Below are 26,718 nucleotides of genomic sequence, written 5' to 3'. Positions count from 1 at the left end.
TCTTCACTTATTCTTTCCATGTGTCCAAACCATCCTAATACTCTTTCATCAACCCTATCTCCCAGCTCCCTTTCCACCCCCGTTCTCCTCCTCACCTCATTTCTCACTCTATCTAGCCTAGTAACCCCCATCATACTTCTCAGACACCTCATCTCAAACACATTCAAACTCCTTCTCTCTTCTTCTCTTATGTTCCATGTTTCTGCCCCATACAATGCTGTTGGCACAATCACTCCTTCATACAGTCTCCTCTTAGCATCCATTCCCAAATGTCTATTCCTCATTACACTCTTTAATCCACCAAGGCATTTACTCGCTTCTCTCAATCTACATTCTACCTCCACTTTCACTCCACCTTTCCCTGCCACATTTGCACCCAAGTATCTAAAACTATCCACTTCCTCCAGTTGCTCTCCCTTAATGCTCACTTCCAGTCTACTGCCACTTTCACCCCTTGTACATCTCATCACCTTACTTTTACCCACATTTATCTTTAGCTTTCTTCTATCACATACTCTCCCAAACTCTGCCACCAACTTCCTCAATCCCTCCTCCGATCCTGCCACAAGCGCAGTGTCATCCGCAAACAGCAACTGGCTCACCTCCCACTTTTCTCCATTTTCTTTAACCATCTCCAATCCCTTGCCCACTACCCTTGCATTTACCTCTCGCACCACCCCATCCATGTATAAGTTGAACAGCCAGGGTGACATAACGCATCCTTGACGAAGTCCCACCTTTACCTCGAACCACTCACTCTCTCCATTTCCAATCCTTACACAAGCTCTACTATTCTCATAAAAACTCTTGACAGCTCCCAGAAGCTTTCCTCCTATCCCGTATATATATATATATATACACACATATATACATACATATACCAAGGCTTTTTCCCCCTTACAAGGGAGGTAGCCAAAAAGAAAAAGGCATAAAATCATTCCCACCCATTCCATCATATATATATCTATATATATATATATATATATATATATATATATATATATATATATATATATATATATATATATATATATATATATATATATATATGCATGCCAAAGGCATCTTTCCCCTTATCAGGGAGGTATCCTGCCAAGGCATGCACCCACCCCCACCCATTCTACTCCCATCACCCTTTTGTTGTCCCTTCCATCTTAGCTCCTTGTGGATGAAGGGCAGGGCTCCTATTTCTGGGGATTTTTGTCCCTAGATTGGGGCTTATTCATGCATTTAGTGATAATCTGTTGTTGTTGTTTTGTTTTTTTTATGCTTAAAACACATTTTTTGGCTCATACACAGAGTGCAGGATAACTAGTTACTGTAGCATATTATTTGTAAAGTGATGAAAAATAAACTTCTGTAATACTAAACAACCAAATTTTTCCTATCATTTCACAACAAATATGATTTCTTTTGCATTGTAAGTACATCTGTGTCAATATTTGTACACTAGGAACTTTTTGTCCAATCTAGGGATTTTTCAGCATGAGTCTTGGGAATTACTGTTCTGCTTTTCTAGGAGCCCTGATGAGGGGTCAGCCCTATGCTCTGCCCTCTGCTGAGGTCAGAAGAAATACAGCAAGACATAGTACATACTACATATTTCATACACAATTTATTATTAAACGTATTACAAAGGCGGAGCATGCCAACAGGAGACCTTTTGGGCCATAACAAGGTTGGATGTGGAAAAAAATATAATAATGATAAATAAATAAAAGAAAAATAAATAAAAATTATAATATAAATAATAATAAATCAAATAACTAAATGCATACATAGTTAAATAATAAACAAACAGGTAAATAGTAAATAATAATAAATTGACAAATAACTAACAAAAAATGAAAATCAAGCAAATAATAACAAACAAATAGATAATATAAAATGAATGGCAGTCATTACAGCATCTTGCTTAGGTGTTTATCTAAACGAATCTTAAAGCTTTGAACTGAACTACATTGCACTGCCTCTGCAGAAAGTTTATTCCATTCCTAAACTTTGAGGAAGTTGTTTCTACCCAATTCCAAATTAAATCTATTTCCTGACAGTTTGAGACCATTATTTCTTGTTGGATTCTCATTCAGTGTGAAAATTTTGTCATGTTTGATGTTGTCAATTCCCTTTAGAATCTTAAAGACCTGTATCAAGTCATCTCTGAGGCTACACTTTTTTGGGGAAAACAGATTCATATGTTTTAGTTGATTTTTGTATGATTTATTTTTGATATTTGGAATCAGTTAAATGGCTCACTGTTGTACTTTTTCCAATTTGTCAATGACTTTAATAAGATTTGGTGACCATACATATTCCCACTAAGGTGGATCTGTTCAGAATACAATACAACATGTTGTTACTACCATTATTTACCACACTCTAAAATCTATTAACTCCAATTCCAATGTACATACCATCTGCTTGGCAAAAGTGACAACATGGTAGCTGACATTAGAAAGAATGGCCAGAGAGTAAGCAGCAAGGCCACTCTCCCTTGTTCCCCACATCTGCTCCAACATGTGTGCCATCTCCAATACCCGCCCACCTGTGTCTGTGGCCACTAATACATTTCCTCCTCCTCGGCAAGTTTCCTGCAGCTGTCCTGAAAATAATATAGAAGTATATATACCTTGAACTCTTGACAGGGTACCACACCTTCACACTTCACTCAATACAGCAAGAAATATCTGTAGTCACACACACAGATATACAATTTACCAACCTAGTTGTATCTTATGGGAAGGGGAGCTACGCTTGTGGTGTCCTGCCTCTTTATCGAATTTGCTCTTAAATTCTTGTATTGTTTTTGCACACACTATTGTTTCATCTAGTATGTTCCATACATCCACCACTCTTTGGAGAAAGCTGTTCTTTTTCAGGTCTCTTCTATAACTCCTTTTTGAGCTTCCTTCCATGTCAACTTGTATTTTTCTATCCCAATTTAGTAAGTTTTCTCTATCAAACACTTCTATACCTCTCATAATTCCATAGATGGTCAACAAGTCACCTCTTTCTATTCCTTGTTCCAGTTGGTAATTCTAATTTTGACAACCTTTCTTCATATGACAGTTTTGATTGTGTTGGGGCCATCTTCGTAATTGCTCTCTAGATTCTTTCAATCTTCTTTATATTCTTTTAAGTACTGGGTGACCATAGAGACACTGCATACTCCAATTTTGGCCGAATCAGTGTGACTAGTATTTGTTTTACCATTTCTTCATCCAAGTAAGTAAAAGCCACTTTTACTGATCTTAGCAAGTTATAGGTTTCACCAATAATTTTGTTTATATGTTTATCAGGGGACATATCTTTTGTGATGATTATTTCCAGGTCTTTGTCAGATCCCACTTTCTTTACTTCCTTTTCACCAAATTTATATTGTCCTGATATCCTTTTTTAACTTTTTCCAAATTCCATAATGCTACATTTCTTAATATTGAAGTCCACTTGCCACTTTTGGCTCCATTCCCAAATCCTGTTAAGGTGTCTCTGCAGTGAGCCATAGTCTGTTTCAGTACTCATTCCCTTTAACAATTTTGCATCATCTGCAAATAAGCTCATGTAACATTCCACACCCTCGTCCATGACATTCACATAAATAGCAAACATTATTGGAGCCAATACTGATCCTTGTGGAACTCCACTAATTACTTCTTTCCACTTAGAACTCTTATCTCTGAGCACTACCCTCATTTTTCTTCCATGGAAAAAGTCCTCCATCCATTTCAGTAGTTTATTTTGTATTCCTATGGTTTCCAGTTTTCTTAATAGTTTTTGGTGTGAGGCTTTATCAAAAGCTTATTGTAGATCTAGGAAAGCACATCCATCCCATTCCTGTATTATATCTAGTCTTGAGTAAAAACAGATCAAATTTGTGATACATGATCTTCCCTGTCTAAATCCAAACTGTCTTGGATTTAATATATTGTTCTCCCCCAGATGTTATATCCATCTATTTTTTATAACTTTTTCACAAATTTTGGCTACCGTGCTTGTAAGGGAAACCAGTCTGTAATTTTTTGGGTCTTCCTTATTTCCTCTTTTATAAATTGGTATCTGCATATTTTTTAGTCTTCTGGTATTTTTCTTTCTTTGAGTGAACAACTTATTATGTTATGTATTTTGTCTGTTAGTTCTTCTTTACATTCTTTTAATATCCAGTTTGCTATTCTACTCAGGCCATGCAATTTTCTGACATCAAGGTTCATTATTTGGTCCAATATTTCTTTCTGTGTTACTATTATATCCTTAATGGGGGGGAATTCACTTCTCTCCCTTCATCCCGATGTTGCACATTTTCTTTAGTGAAAACAGACTTGAGGCGCTTGCTCATGACTTCAGCCATTTCTGTATCTTCTCTGTATTCCATATTCCCTTGGTTAGTTTCACTATTTCCTGTTTGTTTTTTGTTTAACATTTACATATCTACAGAAGAGTTTTGGCTGATCCTTACATTTTTTTACTGTCTTTTTCATAGTTTCTTTTTTCTTCCTTGTGTATTTTTACATATTTGTTCCTTTGATTAATATATATTTGCCACTTTCTAATTTTTTTTCTCCATCTTTTCCAAGTTTTATCTCTTCTATCTTTTGCTTTGCTGCACCTTCTTTTAAACCAGCCTACTTTTTGCCTGAATTTATTATATTATGCAGTGACAAATATTCACCATATAATGAAGTGGTGGGATTAAACCAGCTCTAACTGCTGAATTCTATAGTGGAAGCACTGTGCCTCAATGAACTGCTTTCAACCCAAGCACTGTAGTGGAGGACAAGGATGACCCTTCATCCATAAGGTGGCGAGATGGGGACATCAAATGGAATTTAATGTGTATGATGTGGCTGTGTGCTTTGACTTTTTAACCATCCCCCCTTATAAAATGAAAAGGGCCTTACATACATCCAACCTTCACCAATATCACACCCATCCAACATCAATTTGTTGTCTTTTCTATCACAGCTCATTGTGGATGAGGGGTCATTGCTATCCCTCAGCCACTGCTCAGGTCAAAAGCAAAGCAGCAAGGCACAGCACTTCAACAGTGGGGTCCAACAACCTGAGATGATTTACATCAACTGTTTCATCATACGGCAACCTCCCCTCCGCATCCACTCAAATGAATTCAGAAAACAGATGAGAAACATCCCTTCGGACTGCATCATCTAAAAAACCTGCCACAACCTCCCTCCACCTCTATCATTTGTCCTCTTTCATCCCTGCTTGACAAATAATAATGTATTAACAAACAACTTACCCACAAACTTTTCATCTCTCTGACGCCTCCTCTCCTGCCTGTAAGCAGCATTGAATGCATCAGTGATGAGCAGGGAAGGACGGGAAAGTTTGTCAAGTTCGCAACCTGCTAAATGTCTCTCTTTCTTGTGGTTAAAGTCAACTGCATACACTATATCCTGTTGAAAACAATTATAATTATAATAATAATAATAATAATAATAGTAATAATAATAATAATAATAATAATAGTAATAATAATAATAAAAATAATAATAACAATAATAATAATAAAAATAATAATGATAATAATAATACATACATACATACATATACCACCTTTTAAGGGAGGTAGCCAAAAAACAAAGGCCTAAAAACCACTCCCACCCAATCCATCCCTATCACACTCCCCTCCCCTCCACCCTCTTCCCCCCCTCTTATCTTGGCACCTACTGGATGATGGGTCATCCCTGCATCTTGTCCACTGCCCTGGGTCAGAAGCAGTGTCGCAAGACACAGCACATCCACAGCAAGGCCGCTTCATTAAATCGGCAATCCCTCCTCTCCATCACCTCATGCAGAAAAGGAGAAGACTGGGAGAAATCCCTTCCAGCTGCATCAAATTTTTCTCATACATTACCTCACCCCCCATCTTCCACCCATTCCACCTCATGGACAACAGCATCATACATATAAAAACATTCTCCATTCACCCCTATCTTCTGTCCTCTCTGGTCCTTCCTCAACAGACATTCTCCTCTTCCCCAAAGCCCCTTTTATCCCATCCAACAATCTCATCCTAGGTCGACCCCTCATGTTCACTCCCTCCACATCTGCCTTTCACACCTCTTTTACTAGTCTTTCTTCATTCATTCAATCCATGTGTCCAAACCATCCCAATACTCTTTCATCCACCCTATCTCCCAGCTCCCTTACCACCACCATTCTCCTCCTCACCTTCTCATTTCTCACTCTATCTAGCCTAGCAACCCCCATCATACTTCTCAGACACCTCATCTCAAACATATTCAAATTCATTCTCTCTTCCTCTCTTATGTTACATGTTTCTGGCCCATACAGTGCTATCAGCACAATCACTCCTTCATACAATCTCCTTTTAGCATCTATTGCCAATGGTCTATTTATCATTACATTTTTTAATCCATCAAGGCATTTACTCACTTCTCTCAATCTACATTCTACCTCCACCTCCACTCCTCCCTTTCCTGCCACATTCGCGCTCAAGTATCTAAAACTATCCACTTCCTCCAGTCTCTTTCCCTTAACCCCTTCCATATGGTGCCGCACACGTAGGCGTCATGAGGAGCAAGTGGATTCGCGACGCTGCCATATCGGCGTCTTGATTATATTTATTGTAGTCGCCCCTGTGTTTTTACATTCTTCCTAATCTGCTCTTAATCCCATTCTCTGTGGTTTTCAAAATTCACGGGTGAAAGAGAGAACGATCGATATAAGCCGTGACTATATATTATGATGCGAATATTATTACGACATGTTGTACGGCTGGCATTGGCTGCTGCCCGCGAGATTTAAGTCCCGTAGTGAAGTGGTTAATACTCACTTCCAGTCTGCTGTCACTTTCACCCCTTGTACATCTCATCACCTTACTTTTACCCACATTTATCTTCAACTTCCTTCTTTCACACACTTTCCCAAACTCTCTCACTAACTTCCTCAATCCCTCTTCTGATCCTGCTACAAGCGCAGTGTCATCTGCAAACAGCTGGCTCAACTCCCACTTTTCTAAATTTTCTTTAACCATCTCCAATCCCTCACCCACCACCCTTGCATTTACCATGTATAAATTGAACAGCCAGGGCGACATAACACATCCCTGACGAAGTCCCGCCTTTACCTCGAACCACTCACTCTCTCCATTTCTAATCCTGACACAAGCTCTACTACTCTCATAAAAACTCTTGACAGCTCCTAAAACCTTTCCTCCTCTCCTGTTTATCTGCAAAACCTCCAACAGTGCCTTCCTGTCTATTCTGTCATAAGCCTTTTCCAGATATATAAAAGCCAAAAAACATCCTTACCTTTTCCAATAGCTTTCTCACATATCTGTCTTACCATAAAAAATTTATCCACACAACCTCTACCTGTCCTAAATCCACACTGTTCCTCACCAATTACTCCCTCTGTTCCTCTCCTAATCCTCTCAATCAAGATCCTCCCATAAGCCTTCCCAACTACACTTAACAACCTAATCCCTCTGAAACTACTACACTCACACTTGTCCCCTTTTCCCTTGTAAAGTGGAACTATACAGGCACTCCTCTAGTCCTCCAGCACTCTACCCTCTCTCAAACAAACATTAAATAACCTCACCAGCCAGTCCACCATCACTGTACCTCCTTTTTTCAGACATTCTGTATGGCATCCATCCAGACCAGGTGCCTTACCTGATCTCATCATCTTAACAACTGCCTTCACTTCATCCTTCCTTATTTCTCCTCCTTTTTCCTCACTCATCACTCTCATTTTCTTAGCACTTCCCAACTGCAACTACCTTTCCCTCCCTATCCTCCTTCACATTTAGCAACTCTCTAAAATACTCTGCCCATCTTCCTCTTACTGCCTTCTCTTCCATTATCATCTCTCCATCTCCACCTTTTACCTTTTCTTCTCTACTTGATTCGCCTCCTCTTCCTCTCTTAATTTCTTTCCAAAACATCTTTTTATTACTTTCAAAACTTTCTGTCATACTATTACCCCATTTCACATCTACTCTCCTCTTTGCTTCCTTTATCTTGTGCTTTACTTCTCTTCCTTTTCTTTGTACCTCTCATATGACTCCCTCGTCCTATTTTGTAACTAATCTGTGAGATCTCGCTTCTTCTCTTCTACAACCTTCTTAGTTTCCTCATCCCACCACTCAAAACCCTTCCTTCTATTTCCTCCTGTCCTTCTTGTTTCACAAACCATCTTTGCAAACCTTGTTACTCCCTCCTTGAACCATCCCCATTCCTCCTCCACTCCTAGCTCTACTCTATCCTTCACTCCCTCCCACTCCTCTCTCAGCTTCTTCTTGTACTCCTTCTCCTTTTCCTTCTCATTCAAGCAGTTTACTCTAAACACCTCCCTACCTTTTGTCCTTTTCCTCTTTCTTCATGTATCCTCCACACTCAGCTTAATTTCCACCAAAAAATGATCTGATATCCCCCCACTCTCTCCCCTTAGAATATGTACATCCTTAACTCTTCCTATCATACTCCTATCTACCACTACATAGTCCATTAATGCTCTATCTACCACCCTTCCATCCACCACCCTCTACCATGTGTACTTATGCTTGACTTTCTTCCTAAACACTGTATTTGCTATCATCAACTCTCTAGACACATCACCATCAACTCTCCACTACAATTCTTTCCTGGAACTCCACATTTCCCAACCACTCTGTCTATTGGTTCATTTCCCACCCTAGCATTAAGGTCTCCCAATACTACTACATTGATGTTCCTCCCTAATCCCTCTATGCACTCATTTAAATCTATCCAAAAAGCCTCCCTTTCTTCTACACTCTTCTCACTGCCAGGCCCATATACACTTACAAAAACCCACATCTCCTTTCTCAGTTTTACCTTCATCTACATTAACCTTGAAGAAACCTCCTTCCACTCCAGTACATGTTTACCTATTTCTCTCCCTCTCCCTCTCTTCACTTCTGAGAACCTCCTAACTACACTCCCAAACTCACATTCACCCTTCCCTCTCAACTTAGTTTCACTCAAAGCCAACACATCCATCTTTCTTCTCACAAACATACTACCTATCTCTTCCCTTTTACTCTCATTTGTACCACATCCACACACATTAAAAGACCCAAACCTTAGGGTGCTGGTTGGAAAACTCCTAGACCCTCTTATGCCTTTACTTTTTTTAGGAATGTCCCCTGTGGGGCTACAGGGAGAAGGATGCCAAGTCCCAATCCCTGTCCTGCTTTTCTCGCCTCTAAGGATCCAAGTGGGAATACTTGGTGGCAGCGTTCTTTTCCCCCACCACAGGGTAGGGGCAACAAGGATATGAATATTCAGAGAAATGGTACAGGACAGCAACAAGTGGTTGGGGGACAGCATAATGGAGGGACAGTAGCAGTATAATAAAAGTGTCGTCATTTCTCTGTGAGCAGAGTCCTCCTCCATCACAGACAAAATGATGTGTGGCTCTGGTCTATAGGGGAGCCCCATATAGACCCTAAAGTATTAACTGCATGCTACTTTGTCACAACAACATACAGCCAATAATAATAAATAAAATAAAATAAAAATTAAGTAAATAAATGAATAAATAAAATACTATACATACATATTCCTAAGGACCTTTTCCCCCTTTTAAGAGGATAGTAGCCCTGTTGGCATACACCTATCCTTTACCCATGCCACACCTGTCCAACACCCATTTGTTGTTCCTTTTATGTTAGCTCTTTGTGTACCCTGCCTACTACTTAAGTCAGAAGCAATGCAGCAATAAATACACAAGAATTTAAGATCAAACTGGATGCTGCAAGATACAAAAATGGGTCACTACAAGCATAGCTCTCTTCCCGTAAAATACAACTAGGTAAATACAATCTCCTCTTAGCATCCATTCCCAAATGTTTGTTTCTCATTACATTTTTTAATCCCCCAAGGCATTTACTTGCTTCTCTCAATCTACATTCTACCTCCACCTCATTCCTCCCTTTCCTGCCACATTCACCCCCAAGTATCCAAAGCTATCCACTTCCTCCAGCCTCTCTCCCTTAATACTCACTTCCAATTTGCTGCCATCCTCTCCCCTTGTACATCTCATCACCTTACTTTTACCCACATTTATCTTCAAATTCCCTCTTTTGTATACCTTCCCAAACTCCATCACTAACTTCCTTAATCCCTACTCTGATCCTGCCCAAAGCACAGTGTCATCAGCAAACGACAACTGGCTTAGCTCCCACTAATAATAATAATAATAATAATAATAATAACAACAGTATATAGCAAAGTCAATGGCAATCACCCACTACCACCCATCCCATTCCCATCCACAATCCTTGTTTCCTTCTTATCTTAGCTCCTCATGGACGAAGGGTCATCCCTGTCTCATGCCCACTACCCAGGTCAGCAGCAATGCATCAAGACACACCACATCAACAGCAGGGCCACTTCATTTACAAGAAAATTTCCACAAATAATAATGATAATAATTTCTCCTACTAACCTCTTCCCCATCACGAATAATTCTCCAGATGGAACCTCCAATCATGTGTCCAGCAGCACGAGCCATTATGCTCAGACCAAGACCTTTGCCTAGAAAAATCCAAGATTCAATAAAACATATTGTGTTAATTGCAATTTCCTAGAGTTTTAGCCCTTCCAATCTCATGCCATTATAGAGTTTCTTCATCAGAGAAAGATTTTCTTGATTAAAGATTTACTACAACCTTTAAAATCTTAAGCCTGTAAAAATAAAGAAGGGTGGCCATGTACATACATACATACATACATATACCAAGGCTTTTTCCCCCTTCCAAGGGAGGTAGCCAAAAAGGGAAAGGCATAAAAACACTCCCACCCATTTCATCCCTAAATACACTCCACACCCCTCCCACCCTTCCTCTCATCTGAGCACCTCCTGGATGACGGGTCATCCCTGCACCCTGCCCACCGCCCTGGGTCAGAAGCAGTGTCGCAGGACACAGCACATCCACAGCAAGGCCGCTTCATTTAATCGGCGACCCCCCCTCTCCGTCCCCCCTTGCATATAAGGAGAGGACGGGGAGAAATCACTTCGGGCTGCGTCAAAACTCACTCACACACACTACCCCACCCCCCACCCCCCGCCCATTTCTCCCCATGCAGTCACAACATCATCCATATACAACCATTCTCCACTCACCTCTGTCTTCCGTCCTCTCCCTTCCTTCCTCAACAGACATTCCCCTCTTCCCCAAAGCCCCCTTCACCCCATCCATCCACCTCATCCTAGGACGTCCCCTCATGTTCACTCCCTCCACATCTGCCTTCCATACCTCTTTTACTAGTCTTTCTTCACTCATTCTTTCCATGTGTCCAAACCATCCTAATATTCTTTCATCAACCCTCTCTCCCAAATCCTTTTTCACTCCTGTTCTCCTCCTCACCTCCTCATTTCTCACTCTATCTAGCCATGTACATAACCATGATAAAGGTTTATTCAATAAATACTAAATACAGAGCCACCATTTATTGTGCGATTAATGAACTGAAAATAAATGGTTCAATTCTTATTCCCTTCTTTTCTGTAAGAACAATGGATTAAAATCGAAGGACTTAATGCTGACAGAAAACCTTTTGACACATAACAAGGCCAGATTCAGAATAATAAATATATGCAGATATGTTCTTAATTCTTGTCTATGAGCTGTACCTTCATGTGACAGAACTGAGGTGGAGGAAGGAGGATGGATTCCCAAAGGCACAATGGCCCCATGGGAACCATCCACCAACCCACCATTCAGAACAGCTCACCAAATCACCATCTCTTCCCAGAGGTGTGGCCCTAAGGATTTGGTGTCTGCTATGTAATGTCATGAGACACATAAGTAAATAATAAATCAATAAATAAAAAGTCTTACAACAAATCCATTAAGTACTCACCTTGATACTATATGTCTTACCTGTCATATTGACACTCTGGTTATATTTCACTTGCTTGATGGCTTCAAAAGCAAGATCAACATCATCCAATGTGAAAAGGTCAAAATCTTCATAGTTGTGGTGACTCTGAGAAAGGATTAAATACAATGAACAGTAAAGTGTCATTATTTCTAAAAAAAAAAAAAAAAAAAAAAAATTAAACATACTAAGGTACCCAATGTCCTGAAATCCTAATTAATTTTTTAACTCCAAACATTCTGTGGTGGGGGAAAAGAATACTGCCAAGTATTTCCACTTGCATCGTAACAGGCGAGAAGAAAGGGACAGGAAGTGGGACTAGGCATCCTTCTCCTTGTAGCCCCACAGGGGACATTCCTAAAAGAAAAAGTAAAGGCATAGGAGGGTCTGGGAGTTTTCCGACCAGCACCCTAAGGTTTGGGTCTTTTAATGTACATGGATGTGGTACAGATGAGAGTAAAAGGGAAGAGATAGGTAGTATGTTTGTGAGAAGAAAGATGGATGTGTTGGCTTTGAGTGAAACTAAGTTGAAAGGGAAGGGTGAGTGTAAGTTTGGGAGTGTAAGTGGGAGGTTATCAGGAGTGAAGAGAGGGCGAGGGAGGGAAGGGGTGGCTATTCTAGTAAGTGAAGAGATAGGTAAACGTGTAGTGGAGTGGAAGGAGGTTTCCTCAAGGATAAGGTGAAACTGGGAAAGGAGATGTGGGTCTTTATAAGTGCATATGGGCCTGGCAGTGAGATGAGTGTAGAAGAAAGGGAGGCCTTTTGGATAGATTTAAATGAGTGCATAGAGGATTTAGGGAGAAATGTCAATGTAATAGTACTGGGAGACCTTAATTCTAGGGTAGGAAATGGTGCAATTGATGTAGTGGTTGGGAAATGTGGAGTTCCAGGAAAGAATTGTAGTGGAGAGTTGAGGGTGGAAATGTGTCTAGAAAGAGAGTTGATGATAGCAAATACAGTGTTTCGGGAGAAAGTCAAGCATAAGTACACATGGGAGAGGGTGGTGGATGGAAAGGTGGCAGATAGAGCATTGATGGATTATGTAGTGGTAAATAGGACTATAATAGGAAGAGTTAAGGATGTACATGTGCTAAGGGGAGAGGGTGGGGGAATATCAGATCATTTTTTGGTGGAAGGTAAGTTGAGAGTGGAGGATAGATGGAGAAAGAGGAAAGGGACAAAAGGTAGGGAGGTGCTTAGAGTGAACTCTTCAAATGAAAAGGAAAAGGAGAAGGAGTACAAGAAGAAGCTGAAGGAGGAGTGGGAGGGAGTGAAGGATAGAGTAGAGCTAGGTGTGGAGGAGGAATGGGGATGGTTCAAGGAGGGAGTCACAAAGAGTGCAAGGATGGTTTGTGGAACAAGAAGGACAGGAGGAAATAGAAGGAAGGGTAGTGAATGGTGGGATAAGGAAACAAAGAAGGTTGTAGAAGACTGGCTAGTTAGGTTATTTAATCTTTGCTGGAGAGAGGGTAGAGTGCCAGAGGACTGGAGGAGTGCCTGTATAGTTCCACTTTACAAGGGAAAAGGGGACAAGTGTGAATGTAGTAGTTTCAGAGGGATTAGCTTGTTAAGTGTAGTTGGGAAGGCTTATGGGAGGATCTTGATTGAGAGGATTAGGAGAGGAACAGAGGGAGTAATTGGTGAGGAACAGTGTGGATTTAGGACGGGTAGAGGTTGTGTAGATCAGATCTTTGTGGTAAGACAAATATGTGAGAAAGCTATAGGAAAGGGGAAGGATGTTTTTTGGGCTTTTATGCATCTGGAAAAGGCTTACGATAGGGTAGGAGGAAAGCTTCTGGGAGCTGTCAAGAGTTTTTATGAGAGTAGTAGAGCTTGTGTCAGGATTAGAAATGGAGAGAGTGAGTGGTTCGAGGTAAAGGTGGGACTTCATCAAGGATGTGTTATGTCGCCCTGGCTGTTCAACTTATACATGGATGGGGTAGTGCGAGAGGTAAATGCAAGGGTAGTGGGTCAGGGATTGGAGATGGTTAAAGAAAATGGGGAAAAGTGGGAGGTGAGCCAGGTGTTGTTTGCAGATGACACTGCACTTGTGGCAGGATCGGAGGAGGGACTAAGGAAATTGGTGACAGAGTTTGGGAGAGTATGTGATAGAAGAAAGCTAAAGATAAATGTAGGTAAAAGGTGATGAGATATACAAGGGGTGAAAGTGGCAGTGGACTACAAGTGAGCATTAAGGGAAAACGACTGGAGGAAGTGGATAGTTTTAGATACTTCGGTGCAAATGTGGCAGGAAAAGGTGGAGTGAAGGTGGAGGTAGAATGTAGATTGAGAGAAGCGAGTAAATGCCTTGGTGAGTTGAAGAGTGTAATGAGGAATAGACATTTGGGAATGGATGCTAAGAGGAGATGTTATGAAGGAGTGATTGTGCCAACAGCACTGTATGGGGCAGAAACATGGAACATAAGAGAGGAAGAGAGAAGGAGTTTGAATATGTTTGAGATGAGGTGTCTGAGAAGTATGATGGGGGTTACTAGGTTAGATAGAGTGAGAAATGAGGAGGTGAGGAGAAGAATGGGGGTGGAAAGGGGGTTGGGAGATAGGGTGGATGAAAGAGTATTAGGATGGTTTGGACACATGGAAAGAATGAGTGAAGAAAGACTAGTAAAAGAGGTATGGAAGGCAAATGTGGAGGGAGTGAACATGAGGGGACGTCCTAGGATGAGGTGGATGGATGGGGTGAAGGGGGCTTTGGGGAAGAGGGGAATGTCTGATGAGGAAGGACGGGAGAGGACAGAAGACAGGGGTGAATGGAGAATGGTTGTATATGGATGATGTTGTGATGCATGAGGTGGAATGGGTGGGGGGATGGGGGGTGAGGTAGTATGTGTGAGCAAAATTTGATGCAGCCTGAAGGGATTTCTCCCTGTCTTCTCCTTTTATGCATGGGGGGACAGAGAGGGGGGTTGCCGATTTAATGAAGCGGCCTTGCTTTGGATGTGCTGTGTCTTGCGACACTGCTTCTGACCCAGGGCAGTGGACAAGGTGCAGGGATGACCCGTCATCTAGGAGTTGCTAAGATAAGAGGAGGTGGAGGGGTGTGGAGTATATTCAGGGATGGAATGGGTGGGAATGATTTTATGCCTTTTCCTTTTTGGCTACCTCCCTTATAAGGGGGAAAAAGCCTTGGTATATGTATGCATGTATATAAATACATATATATACCAAAGGCTTTTTTCCCACTTACAAGGGAAGTAGCAAAAAAACAAAGGCATAAAAGCCACTCCCACCCATTCCATCCCTATCATACTCCACTCCCCTCCACCCTCTTCACTCCCTCTTCTCTTAGTACCTCCTGGATGAAAATGGATTGGGAGGAAAATGGATTGGGAGGAAAATGAGAGTTGTAATTAGAGAAAAATTCTCCAACTGGGAAGAAGTAAAAAGCGGTGTCCCGCAAAGATTGGTACTGGCCCCGATTATGTTCGCCGTATACATTAATGACATGAATGAAGGCGTGTAGTGCTATATTAATTTTTTTGCAGATGATGCAAAATTACCTAAGAAGGTAAAAACGCAAGAGGACTGCAACTCATTGCAACAAGATCTGGACATATGGAATTGGACTCAAAAGTGGGAAGTGAAATTTTATATAAAGAAATGCAGTACAATGGAATTTGGAAAGAGTAAAAACAGAATATCAAAAGATTACAGAATTGAAGGAAAAAAAAAAAAAGCAAACTGAAAAAGATCTTGGAGTGATGATTGGAAAGGACAACCTGATAAGCACATAAATAAAATATTCGGAGAAACCTACAATTTATTGAGGTCAATCAAAGTGGCATTTACTTATATGGATGAAGAAATGATAAAGAAAATACTAACTACACTGATAAGACCAAAACTTGAGTACGCAGCATCACTTTGGACACCCAGTACCAAAAAGAATATTAAGAAACTAGAAAGATTACAAAGAGTGACAACCAAACTAGCACCGACTCTCGCCGAACTAACATATGAGCAAAGACTATCCAAACTGAACCTACCAACTCTGGAACAAAGAAGAGAAAGAGGAGATTTGCTGACTATCTACAGAATAATGAAAGGAATGGAAGTTTTAGACAGGAATGACCTGTTAGTGTGGGACAACGGTAAAACAAGAGGACACAGAAAAAAACTGAAAAAAGATAGTTATAGAAGAAACTTGAAAAGGAACAGTTTCCCACACAGAGCAATTAATACATGGAACAAATTAGACAACAAAACAGTATGTGCAAACACTACAAGATTTTAAGATAAAACTTGATGCGGAGAGATACAAAGACGGGTCACCACAAGCATAGCTCCCCTCCTGTATATTACAACTAGGTAAATACAACTAGGTAAATATAACCTCCTCTTAGTGATCATTTCCACATTCTCTTTACCTTCTCTTATCTATATCACATTTAAGCCCTTTCTAGTCAATAACATGACTCCTCCCCCCTGTTTGTCTGTTCTATTTTTCAACCAATGGTTGTATAGACTTTGTCCCACCATACTTGATGATATGGGACCTTTTAATTTTGTCTCCACAATTCCCATTATGTCTGGTTTCTCTATTAACCACTTCATGCTGGGCCAAAATCTCGCGGGCAGCATTAGCTGCCAGTCGTACGATGTTGTGTCATAATACTCGCATTACAAAAAATAAAGTAACTGCTGTATCGATTGTTCTCTCTTTCACCCGTGAATTTTTATAACCACAGAAAATATTATGAAGCCAGTTTACAGAGTATGGGGGTCACGCAGGTACAACTACAAATATAATCAAGACAATGATATGGCAGCCTCGCGTACCCACTTGCTCCTCATGACGCCTATGTAGGCGTCACCATATGGAAGAGGTTAACAAATAGTCGTTTAATTCATTTATTCCAGAAATCATACCATCCATGTTTGTGTATGCCACTTTTAATTTTTTTCTTTTCTTTTCTTTTTTGGTTTATGTTTCCTTTTTCTTGATGTACCATTTGCTCAGCCTCAGATCCAGTACTCTCCAAAAAAAAACTTTTTTTTCAATCTCCATTCTTCTCTCATTTTTTTTCATTAGCTTCATTTCTTAGTGCCCTATCCTTCTCTATTTCTTCATTGTTCATTTCCTTTTTCATCCACACATTTTTGTAATTTTCACCGTTTGCTAGTTTTGCCACTTTCAATAGTATCTCTTCAGCTATCATTTGAGTCCTTAGTTTGATTTTCATTGGCCTAAAGTTTTTTTCTTTAGAGTATGCGCCCATCCTATACACGTCGTCGATTTCCTTCTCCAACTCTTGACCCTCGTCCTGAACTGCTTTCAGTATTTCCTTCACAATTTCTTTCTCTTCTTTTTCTCTATGGTATTTGTGGACATTGTTTTTCTTCGATACCCTAAACCACAAAGCATTTCTTTTTATCCACTGTCTCTCACCCAGTTTTCCTTTTCTTTGATTACCTTAATCACTGTTTCCTTTGCATTCTTTTCTACCTGCTGTTGTACTATTTCTTTGAAAGAGATTTCTTTATTTTCCTGTTCCTGTTTCCACTAATTTTTTTATTTCAATGAGAATCATCTCTTTGATTGATTCTCCCATCTTTTTGGTCACTGCTTGTAATTGTTCTTTGACCTCTTTTTTTAGTTCTTTGTTTTTATTTCTATCCTCATTTTCCTTTCTTTCATTTTCTCTTTTAATCATACTTAGTTCACTTTTTAGATAATTTAACTCTGATTATTTCATCATTAATTCTACATAAGTTTGACATCTCTATGTGCAAAGCTCTATAGTCTCTTTTTAAATCAATTAATTCATCCATCAAGTCGTTGATGTCTCTATTTCTTAGTGCCCTGCTAACCCTAGTTTCTTTTTCTGTATCCATAATTTTTTCTACTGCTCCCCTTTCCCTTAGAAAGCCTGAAAAAACACTGCTTTCTTACCTTTGAGTCGTCTTCAGAGTGACGCTTATACACATTCTCTTTGGGATTACTCCTAGTGGCGATTCCACTCTACTCATATCTAATCCTTTCTTCGTTGGTTCATTAATTCTTTTTTCTTCTTTATTTTCCTTCATTTTGTGTTTAAACTATACTTTTCCAAATATTGGATTAGATACTTTACTGGTCACTCGAAAACACAACCCTACATCCTAAAAAACAAGGCTTTTACCTGATCCAATTGACAAAGTGCTACATCGGAGCTCAATTGTTGGACTTCCTTCCTCTCCAACAACGAGTGGTAATGTGTGGTAGGATGTTTCAAATGTCCTAGTGATTACATAGAAAACCTGGCACACTGCATAAGTGCATACTTAATGACATCATCAGCAAAAGTAATATAAGGGGATGCAAGGATACTCTCAAGAGGGAAGAAACATAGACTTGACAAAAGTGGCTCCCCCCCCGCTACAGTCAGTGTTTGTCTTTCACTGATTCACCTCCGACCAACTGGAGTCACCAGTATTCTCATCTTCTATTGGCTCATTGCTGATCTTATGCAGTGTTCCTCCCAGCATAAAGAACTAATACTCTTATCTTCTATCAGCTCAATGACAATCTTACACAATGTTCCTGCCAATATGGAGAACTACTACTCTCATCTTCCATTGCCTCTCTGCCAATTCTAAGGAGTGTTCCTGCCAGCATGGAGAATTAGTACTCTCATCTTCTATCAGCTCATTGCCAATCTTGAGTAGTGTTCCTACCAGCATGGAGAACTAGTACCATCATCTTCTATCGGCTCATTGCCAATCTTATGCAGTGTTCCTGCCAGAATAGAGAACTAGTACTCTCATCTTCTATCAGCTCATTACCGATCTTATGCAGTGTTCCTGTCAGTATAAAAAACTAGGACTCTATCTACATGACACCCATGTCTATTTTTCACCACTCCCCTCCCACATATTTATGTTATTATTTATGTTAGGTACTTGAATTTCTTGTAATAACATTTGAAAATAATATGTAATAGGGATATTTTGTATATAGTTAAAGTAGAGTTAGTACTAAACTGTGGTCTGCTGATAGTTTGGGGTTTTCCTCCTCCCTCTGACTTTGAATAATAAAGAACATGGCATAAATTTTTTGTCACTCTCTTTTGGTGCTTGGTAAGAATTTCCTAACAGACAATGGAGATAGGCATACCGTAAGATAAAAAACATTATAAACAACAACCTGACCCCAAAGGTGCCATCAAAGCATTCCTTCCTCAGAAAACAAAAGTAAATCACCCTTATCCACTACACCCATCACAACATGGTATTTATATTCCTTATAAGGGGGTAGCCAGTCAAGGCATGTACCCAATCCCACCCATTCCACTCTTATCCACCACCCTTTGTTTCCCTCTCATCTTAGTTCTTCATGGATGAAGGGTCATCCCTGTCAACATGCACAGCCTCAAACAGTACCAATACAGAATAAGTGGAGCCTCAAAACTTGAATTGTGAGCAGAATTTCACCCTACTCAGGTGCTGACCACACACCATAATATCAAACCATTCTGAAGTCCCCTAGGCCTCCTAATGCCCACACCAGACCCAAACGGAATGAGAACCTATCAAGTATATACTCACCCCTCTTCCCACACATGGAATTAGTGAAAATGAATGAAAATGACAACTCGAAAGCCAGTCACGAACCAGAGCCATCTGGCGTCAGTCGATTGAACTGCGACGTGAACAAACCTTGTACTAACACGTGCGATAGAAAAGATTTTCCAGGATTTAAGTATGAAAGCAGGAACTTAAGTCGATTATTAGAGAGAGAGATATGAGCAAAAATAGGATTCGGTGGGAAAATGAAATTATGGACTTAAGGAAAGATATCATAGGATTAATAGACTGCTTAGCACAGGCGAATCACAAAATTTCTGACCTAAGAAAAACCAACTTGGATCTTACAAACGAGATTAAAGAAATGAATAGGGATTTAAATGAGTTGAAGAATGATAATGAAAAGAAGAGAACTAATGATAATAACAACAGCGAAAATTTAAAGATAGAGGTGAACAATAAATTACAAGAATTGACACAAAAGATCGAAGAGAACCTAGGTGAGGAAAGTATTCAGAAAATAAAGAATTGGAAGGAAAACATCAAAAACAAGGAAATTACTTTTAAAGAAATAGTCAAGCAGCAAATGCAGGATAATGCAAAAGACACAATTATCCAAATGATTAACGAAAAAGCTAACTGGGTCAGGGATACAGTAGATAGGAAAAAATGTATTATGGTATATGGACTTTAAGAAAAACAGGGATTGGCGAGGTACATGAGAGAAAAAGAAGAAAAAGAGACTGCAGTAGAAATCCTAAATGAAATTCAGGGGGGAGAAAGAGATGCAAGCACAGACCTGGAAGAGACATATAGAATCGGTCGCTATTCTAAGGATAGAAATCAACCTCTAAAGATAAAATTAAGGTCACAGATGGTAGAAGACATATTTGAAAAAGTAGGCAACTTGGCAAAGAGTGAAAAATACAATAAGATATGGATTAAAAGAGAAATGAGTACTGAGGAATTAGAAAAAGAAAAGTCACTAAGAGAAGCAAAGGAAAAAAACTTGATGAGAACGGAGACAGAATGCAAAGAATTCCATTGGAGAGTAATCGACATGAGATTGAGACAATGGCACATCAAAACGAAAAAACCAAGGACAGAAAAAATAATGGAGAAGGAAGAAAACTAAAAGTGGCCTATACTAACATTGATGGATTAATTTCAGGTCTGAACGAACTCAATGATTATCTGTTAGAAGAAAAACCAGACATAATGGGAATTGTAGAGACTAAACTAAGAGGTGAAATACCATCCATCGTTACTGGACAAGGCCTATACAATTACTGGATAAAAAACAGGGATAAGAAACAGGGAGGGGGAATCATGTTCTTGGCCAAGAAAGACCTAAACGTGACAAAAATTGCAGAGGGCAAAGGTAATGTTGAGCTGATCATGATAAAAGTCGAAGGCAAGAATATGAAAAGTAGAAAGTTTGTGGTGACCTATGTGCCCCCAAAAACAAATGCTTGGAAAGAGAACATACAAAAATGCTAGAAGATACAAGAAAATCACTAAATGAGATACTAATGGGTAAGGGTAACCTGGTAATTATGGGGGACTTCAATTGCAAAGAAATTTGTTAGGACAACATGACAGTGCGAGGAGATGACTTGTGGGGCAACGTACTGCTAGACATGGCCATGGAGTACACAATGACCCAATGAGTCAGTGAAAACACAAGGTACAGAGACAATGAAGAGCCATCGAAACTAGATTTAATATTTACAACAGAACCTGAAATAGTGGACAAATACTGCTCAGTTGACTTGGTATCCATAGTAAGCATTTGTGATGACATTGTAACTTGCTTTTGTTTTGTGTACTTGTGATATAAAACTTCAATTATCCCATGATGATGTCACAGGATGAAGGAAATAGTGTCTGTGTAATGGAAGTTTGTGATATTTCAGAGGGAAAGACCATGGTAATATATATTAATGACCCCATGAGCCTGGGTTGTGATAAAAAAACTAATGCGCATAAATGTGATATGACTATTTTTTTCAATATTTCAGCTGCTATTTCCTCTGGAAAGTAACTAGGCATTAACACATTTGTTAGGGCTAAAGTATTTGAGACCATATACCCATACTGACATCACACATTGGCTCTCTTAGAGAAACTCAAATTACCATCCATTTCATATCTCATTTTCAAATGCTGGTGATCTAGTCCACTTGACCACCATACTTCCATCAATATATGCAAATAAAACTTACCTGATACCAATCATACATATACATCTGCCCCATTTTGTGAACAGGATTTGTGGCATAGATGGGGCAGGACATCTGACATCGCCCAACCAGGTACGGCAGCGCCCCCATATGAAGAGGGTCAGGGTATGATAGCAGGACACAGTCAACCCGTGGTAAGACCCTGAAAATCATAGAATGAACACCATAAATTCACTGATTTATCCTCTATTTTCTTTAAGTTAAAAACAAAAAAGATGATTCAATATATTTTATTTGCTCATGGTGTGGCTGCTGTGCTTTGACTCAGCCCTTGTAAGGAGGAGAGGGCCTCTGTTTTGTCAATCAATCAATCAATTCATTGTCCTAGATCTCTCTTGCAGAAGACCCCTGGCTCTCAGGAAAGCAACAGCCACTGTATTGGCCCTTAAATCACTCAAGAAAGAAATACTGTTTTTGTCTGGATATTGCTAGGGTAGGGCAATGTAAGATGAGGTGATCAGTGTCTTCTGCATCTGAAGAAGTTTGTTTCTGTGGCCAGGCTTACTGTGTTGGTACTGTTTTAGTACTGAATGGTGACCTGAACAGTCATACAACTGTGATTCTTATTCTTGGGAGGGGTTTTCTGTGAGGTTTGATGGTGTACAGAGATCAGTAATGTTCTTGTAATGTTTGTTTTGTAATCTGAGTGCGAGTGTATTTTTGTATAGACATATTGGGTGGTGCAGGAAACAGATTGTTATGGATGTTTCTATAGTTATTTTGTTGCATTCACTTGATCTTGCTTGTGTGCTGTATTGGGATGCATGAGTAGAACAAGGACTCTTGCATAAGCCTTGTGTAACTATAATTTTTGTGTGGTGTTCTATGGAAAAGATTTTGGTTTCTGTATACAGATGTTCTACTGGGGTGGTTTTGGTACATTCTAGTATTATTTGTTTTGTGCAGTTTGTATAGTGTCTATGTTATCTTGATTACTAGGAACCATGTCATGGAAGTGTGGTCAAGTGTGGTTCTCAAGAATTGTTTGTAGTAGGTGATTAGGAATTCTTTCTGATGACCAAAGCCCACTTACTATTGATCTTAGTGTGTTTATTTTCAGTGTCAGGTCTTTGATGTATGAGCTAAAGTTCATGTGAATATCAAAAGTGAATCCCAGGATGAAATACTCAAACATCTCACCAATATCTAAAGGAGGAAATAAGGAAGACCCAACAAATTACAGACCAGTTTCCCTTACAACTACTATAGCGAAAATTTGTGAATAAGGTATCAAAAATAGATGGACAAAACATCTGGAGGAGAACAGCATACTAAACCTGAGGCAGTTTGGATTCTGATAGGGAAGATCATGTACCACAAATCTGATCCGTTTTTACTCAAGACTATTAGATATAATACAGGAAAGGGATGGATGGGCTAACTCTGCTTTCCTAGATCTACAAAAAGCTTTTGATAAAGTGCCACATAGAAAACTATTAGGAAAACTGAAAACCATAGGAGGGATACAAGGTAAACTACTGAAATGGATGGAGGATTTCTTGCATGGAAGAAAAATGAGAGTAATGCTCAGAGATAAGGGTTCTACTTGGGAAGAAGTGATTAGTGGAGTTCCACAGGCTCCAATAATGTTTGCTATTTATATGAATGACATGGATGAGGGTGTGGACAGTTACATGAGCTTCTTTGCTGATGACACAAAGTTATTGAGAAAAGTGAGCACTGAAATAGACTGTGAGTTACTGGAGAGAGATCTGAACAAACTTTGGGAATGGAGTCAGCAGTGGGAAGTGGATTTTAACATTAAGAAATGTAGTATAATGGAATTTGGAAAAAATACAAACAGGATATCAGGACAATATAAAATCTGTGAAAAGGAAGTAAAGAAAGTGGGATTTGAAAAAGACCTGGGATTAATCATCACAAAGGACATGTCCCCTTATAAACACATCAACAAAATTGCCAGAGAAACCTACAACTTGCTGAGATCAATAAAAGTGGCATTTACTTACTTGGACGAAGAAATGGTGAAGAAAATACTAGTCACACTGATAAGACCAAGACTGGAGTATGCAGCGACACTATGGTCACCCAGTACCAAAAAGAATATAAGGAAAATTGAAAGAATCCAAAGAGCAACTACAAAGATGGCCCCCACATTTTCAAAATTGTCATAGGAAGAGAGATTGTCAAAACTAGAGTTACCAACCCTGGAACAAAGAAGAGAAAGAGGAGACTTGTTGACCATTTATAGAATCATGAGAGGTATGGAAGTACTTGATAGAGAAGACTTACTAAATTGGGATACACAAAATACAAAGGGACATGGAAGGAAGCTCAAAAAGGACAGTTATAGAAGAAATCTGAAAAAGAACAGCTTTCCCCACAGAATGGTGGATGTATGGAGCAAACTGGATGAAATGATAGTATGTGCAAAAACCATACATGAATTTAAGAATGATTTAGACACTGTGAGATACAGAGATGGGAGACCACAAGAGTAGCTCCCCTTCCCATAAGATACAACTAGGTAAATACAAACACATTCCCACTCAAATCAAAAAACAAGCACTACAAGACAGACCACCAAACACTCTACTCCAATAAACCCCTCAGACATTAGCCCTACAGAAAAATCCCTTCTAAAAGAAGCAAAAAACACATTAACATGACTATGTTCAGATCACCATCTAGCACTACCACAATACCAACACAGAATAGGCCTAACCATGAAAACCAGTTGCCACTGATGCAACCTTTACACAGAAGACACAGAACACTTCATCTTACAGTGTCCCACCCAACTCATATGAGGACGATAAGACAATATTTCTTCCTTGTGTGACATAAGGGCCAATCCAGAGGTTGTTGCTGGTTATCTGGGAGCTACAGGTCTTCTGCAAGGGAAATCTCAAGCAAAATATTAATATTATACAGAAAGGGAACTACACTCACAGGGACTTATCTTTTATTCTCCAATTATCATACTTCATTTTAAATTCATGTATGTCTCCAGCTTGGGCTATATCATTTTCTAGGTTGTTCCAGAAGCTATCTGTATGGATAACTGTATATTTCCATATCCTTCAGACATGCAGTCTTTTACAATTTTTTTCCACAACTTTGAGATACCCTCCTATTTAAAGTCACAGACTTTCTCTGTCAATTTTGTCTACTCTATTCAGATATCATTACCCCCTCCTACTTTAGTACCTTGTGAATCAAGCCATCTCTGCTCCCCACAACAGTGCTCAGGTCAAAGGCAATGCAGTGAGACAGACCACCTTAGTTGGGCCTGACAACTGCGGTTGGTTTACCATCACCACTATATCATATAGCAACCCACCCAAAAAAATATTTGGAGGGGACAAGAGCATACCTTTGGACCACATCTTTCTCTAACCATTTATAATCACTCTCCATTCACTTTCATTTTTTTGCACTTTTTTTTCTTTGCTCAATTAATATCCCTTTTGTTTCTAATGACCATTTTTTCACATTCATTCACCTCATTCTTACAATATATATATATATATATATATATATATATATATATATATATATATATATATATATATATATATATATATATATATATATATATTAAAGGTGAAAAATGTAATCACACATATGTCAGTCACACCAAAACCACTGTTGGAGTAAAAAAGACTGGAGACAGGGAATCTATATATTTCGATTGCAAACTGCAATCCTCTTCAGTAGATACAAAAATGGAATAGTGAGTGCTACATAAGTAGCACCCTTGACATGACAAAGGGGAACATTGGGAGAGGTCTCTACCCTCGGCTCACTCCATATGTGGGGTCAGGAGGCAAATGTCTTTTTAATAGGCTGGTGATGAAAAGTCCTGAAATTATGTCCGGGGACCAGTGCCCCTTTGAAATGTTCATATTGGATGGTATAAGTCTAGATGTGAGTTCAGGAGAAATATGGTAGCACTAACTATAATTGAATACCAGCCCAATATGAACATTTCAAAGGGGCAATGATCCCCAGACATAATTTCAGGGCTTTTCATCACCAGCCTATTAATAAGACATTTGCCTCCTGACCCCACATACATAAGTAGAAAATGTATTAAGGTCAATAGAGTCATATTGTTCAATATAAACTTTAAAAACAATAATGAATTCACCTTGTAAGTCTGTCAATATAATCCTTGTCAAATTTTTCATCCCAGCCACAGTCAAGTAAGAAGGTGAAGTCATCAACTGTGAGTAGGTAACAATGTGGAGCTTCCTCACCTACACCCCACACTCCCTCAAATTTAACAATCGATGTCATTTTTCTTCGTAACTACCTGTGAGGATGAGAAAAAGGCATAAGTACACACAAATTAAAATTACAAACTCATAAATGCTTGAACTTCAAGACAACAAAAACTGCATATCCTACATCAATCATCTGAAAAAGTTATTTTGGTACCTAGTAAATTTGTCACTACACAAAAGTCATGAAATTTATGTAACCTGTAAGTGGTCAAACTCCAAAATTTCCTGACAAACTTTTAGGTTATCCATTTATCATTACAGGATAGTGGATTTATCTAAATACCATATTTTTCAGACCATAAGGCGTGGGAAAAATCCTTAAAATCAGCCAAAATCGGGTGGTGCGCCTTATCGTGAGGTGCGCCTTATGTGTGGCTTCAGTGTAAAAAAATGCCTCGGAGAGTGATGTACTATTTTGACACGTTTCGTAGCTAGCCTGCCGATGGCGACAGTGCATAGGCGTAGCAAAAGTTACAGCCAAGTTATAACCAAGATGCATGTATATTGACAAGAAAATTGTGAAAACTTCGACAGTTTTCGAGTCCATAACCGCCGCATTCATTCACGCTATCATGGCTATGATATGATAGCGTCCACAACACTGACATCCATTTTGCATTGGTCTAGTCTCGCTCCACTCCGACTGTAGTCATTTGGGTATTTTTTTTAGTTTCGACCATGGGCGCAATATAGCAATAGAAAATTAATTATTAATTTTGTAAATTAAAATGTATCAACGTAAAATGCAATTTTGTGGGCGGAAATGAAAATAAAATATACCTTGGTACTTCCGACAGTACCTCGCCAGGCACA

The 26,718-nt window shown here is 39.3% G+C and overlaps 1 protein-coding gene across 2 annotated transcripts in view; it reads right to left on the bottom strand.

The window, feature by feature from the left end:
- Positions 1 to 26,718, bottom strand: part of Cpsf100 (cleavage and polyadenylation specificity factor subunit 2) — a 156,693-nt gene that overhangs the window by 95,207 nt on the left and 34,768 nt on the right. For both annotated transcript variants that reach the window (XM_076182966.1, XM_076182967.1), the window contains 6 exons: positions 25,770 to 25,934; positions 21,638 to 21,797; positions 11,891 to 11,996; positions 10,453 to 10,541; positions 5,252 to 5,408; positions 2,412 to 2,599 (listed from right to left, as the gene is read on the bottom strand). In XM_076182966.1, coding sequence (XP_076039081.1) covers positions 2,412 to 2,599; positions 5,252 to 5,408; positions 10,453 to 10,541; positions 11,891 to 11,996; positions 21,638 to 21,797; positions 25,770 to 25,918 — 849 coding nt within the window. In that variant the 5' untranslated portion in view covers positions 25,919 to 25,934. The remainder of the gene's footprint in view (positions 1 to 2,411; positions 2,600 to 5,251; positions 5,409 to 10,452; positions 10,542 to 11,890; positions 11,997 to 21,637; positions 21,798 to 25,769; positions 25,935 to 26,718) is intronic.

This window comes from Oratosquilla oratoria, chromosome 3, assembly GCF_046742065.1.
Source record: "Oratosquilla oratoria isolate Oo_2021 chromosome 3, ASM4674206v1, whole genome shotgun sequence".
Taxonomy (NCBI): domain Eukaryota; kingdom Metazoa; phylum Arthropoda; class Malacostraca; order Stomatopoda; family Squillidae; genus Oratosquilla; species Oratosquilla oratoria.
This window is presented reverse-complemented; position numbering and strand designations above follow the sequence as displayed.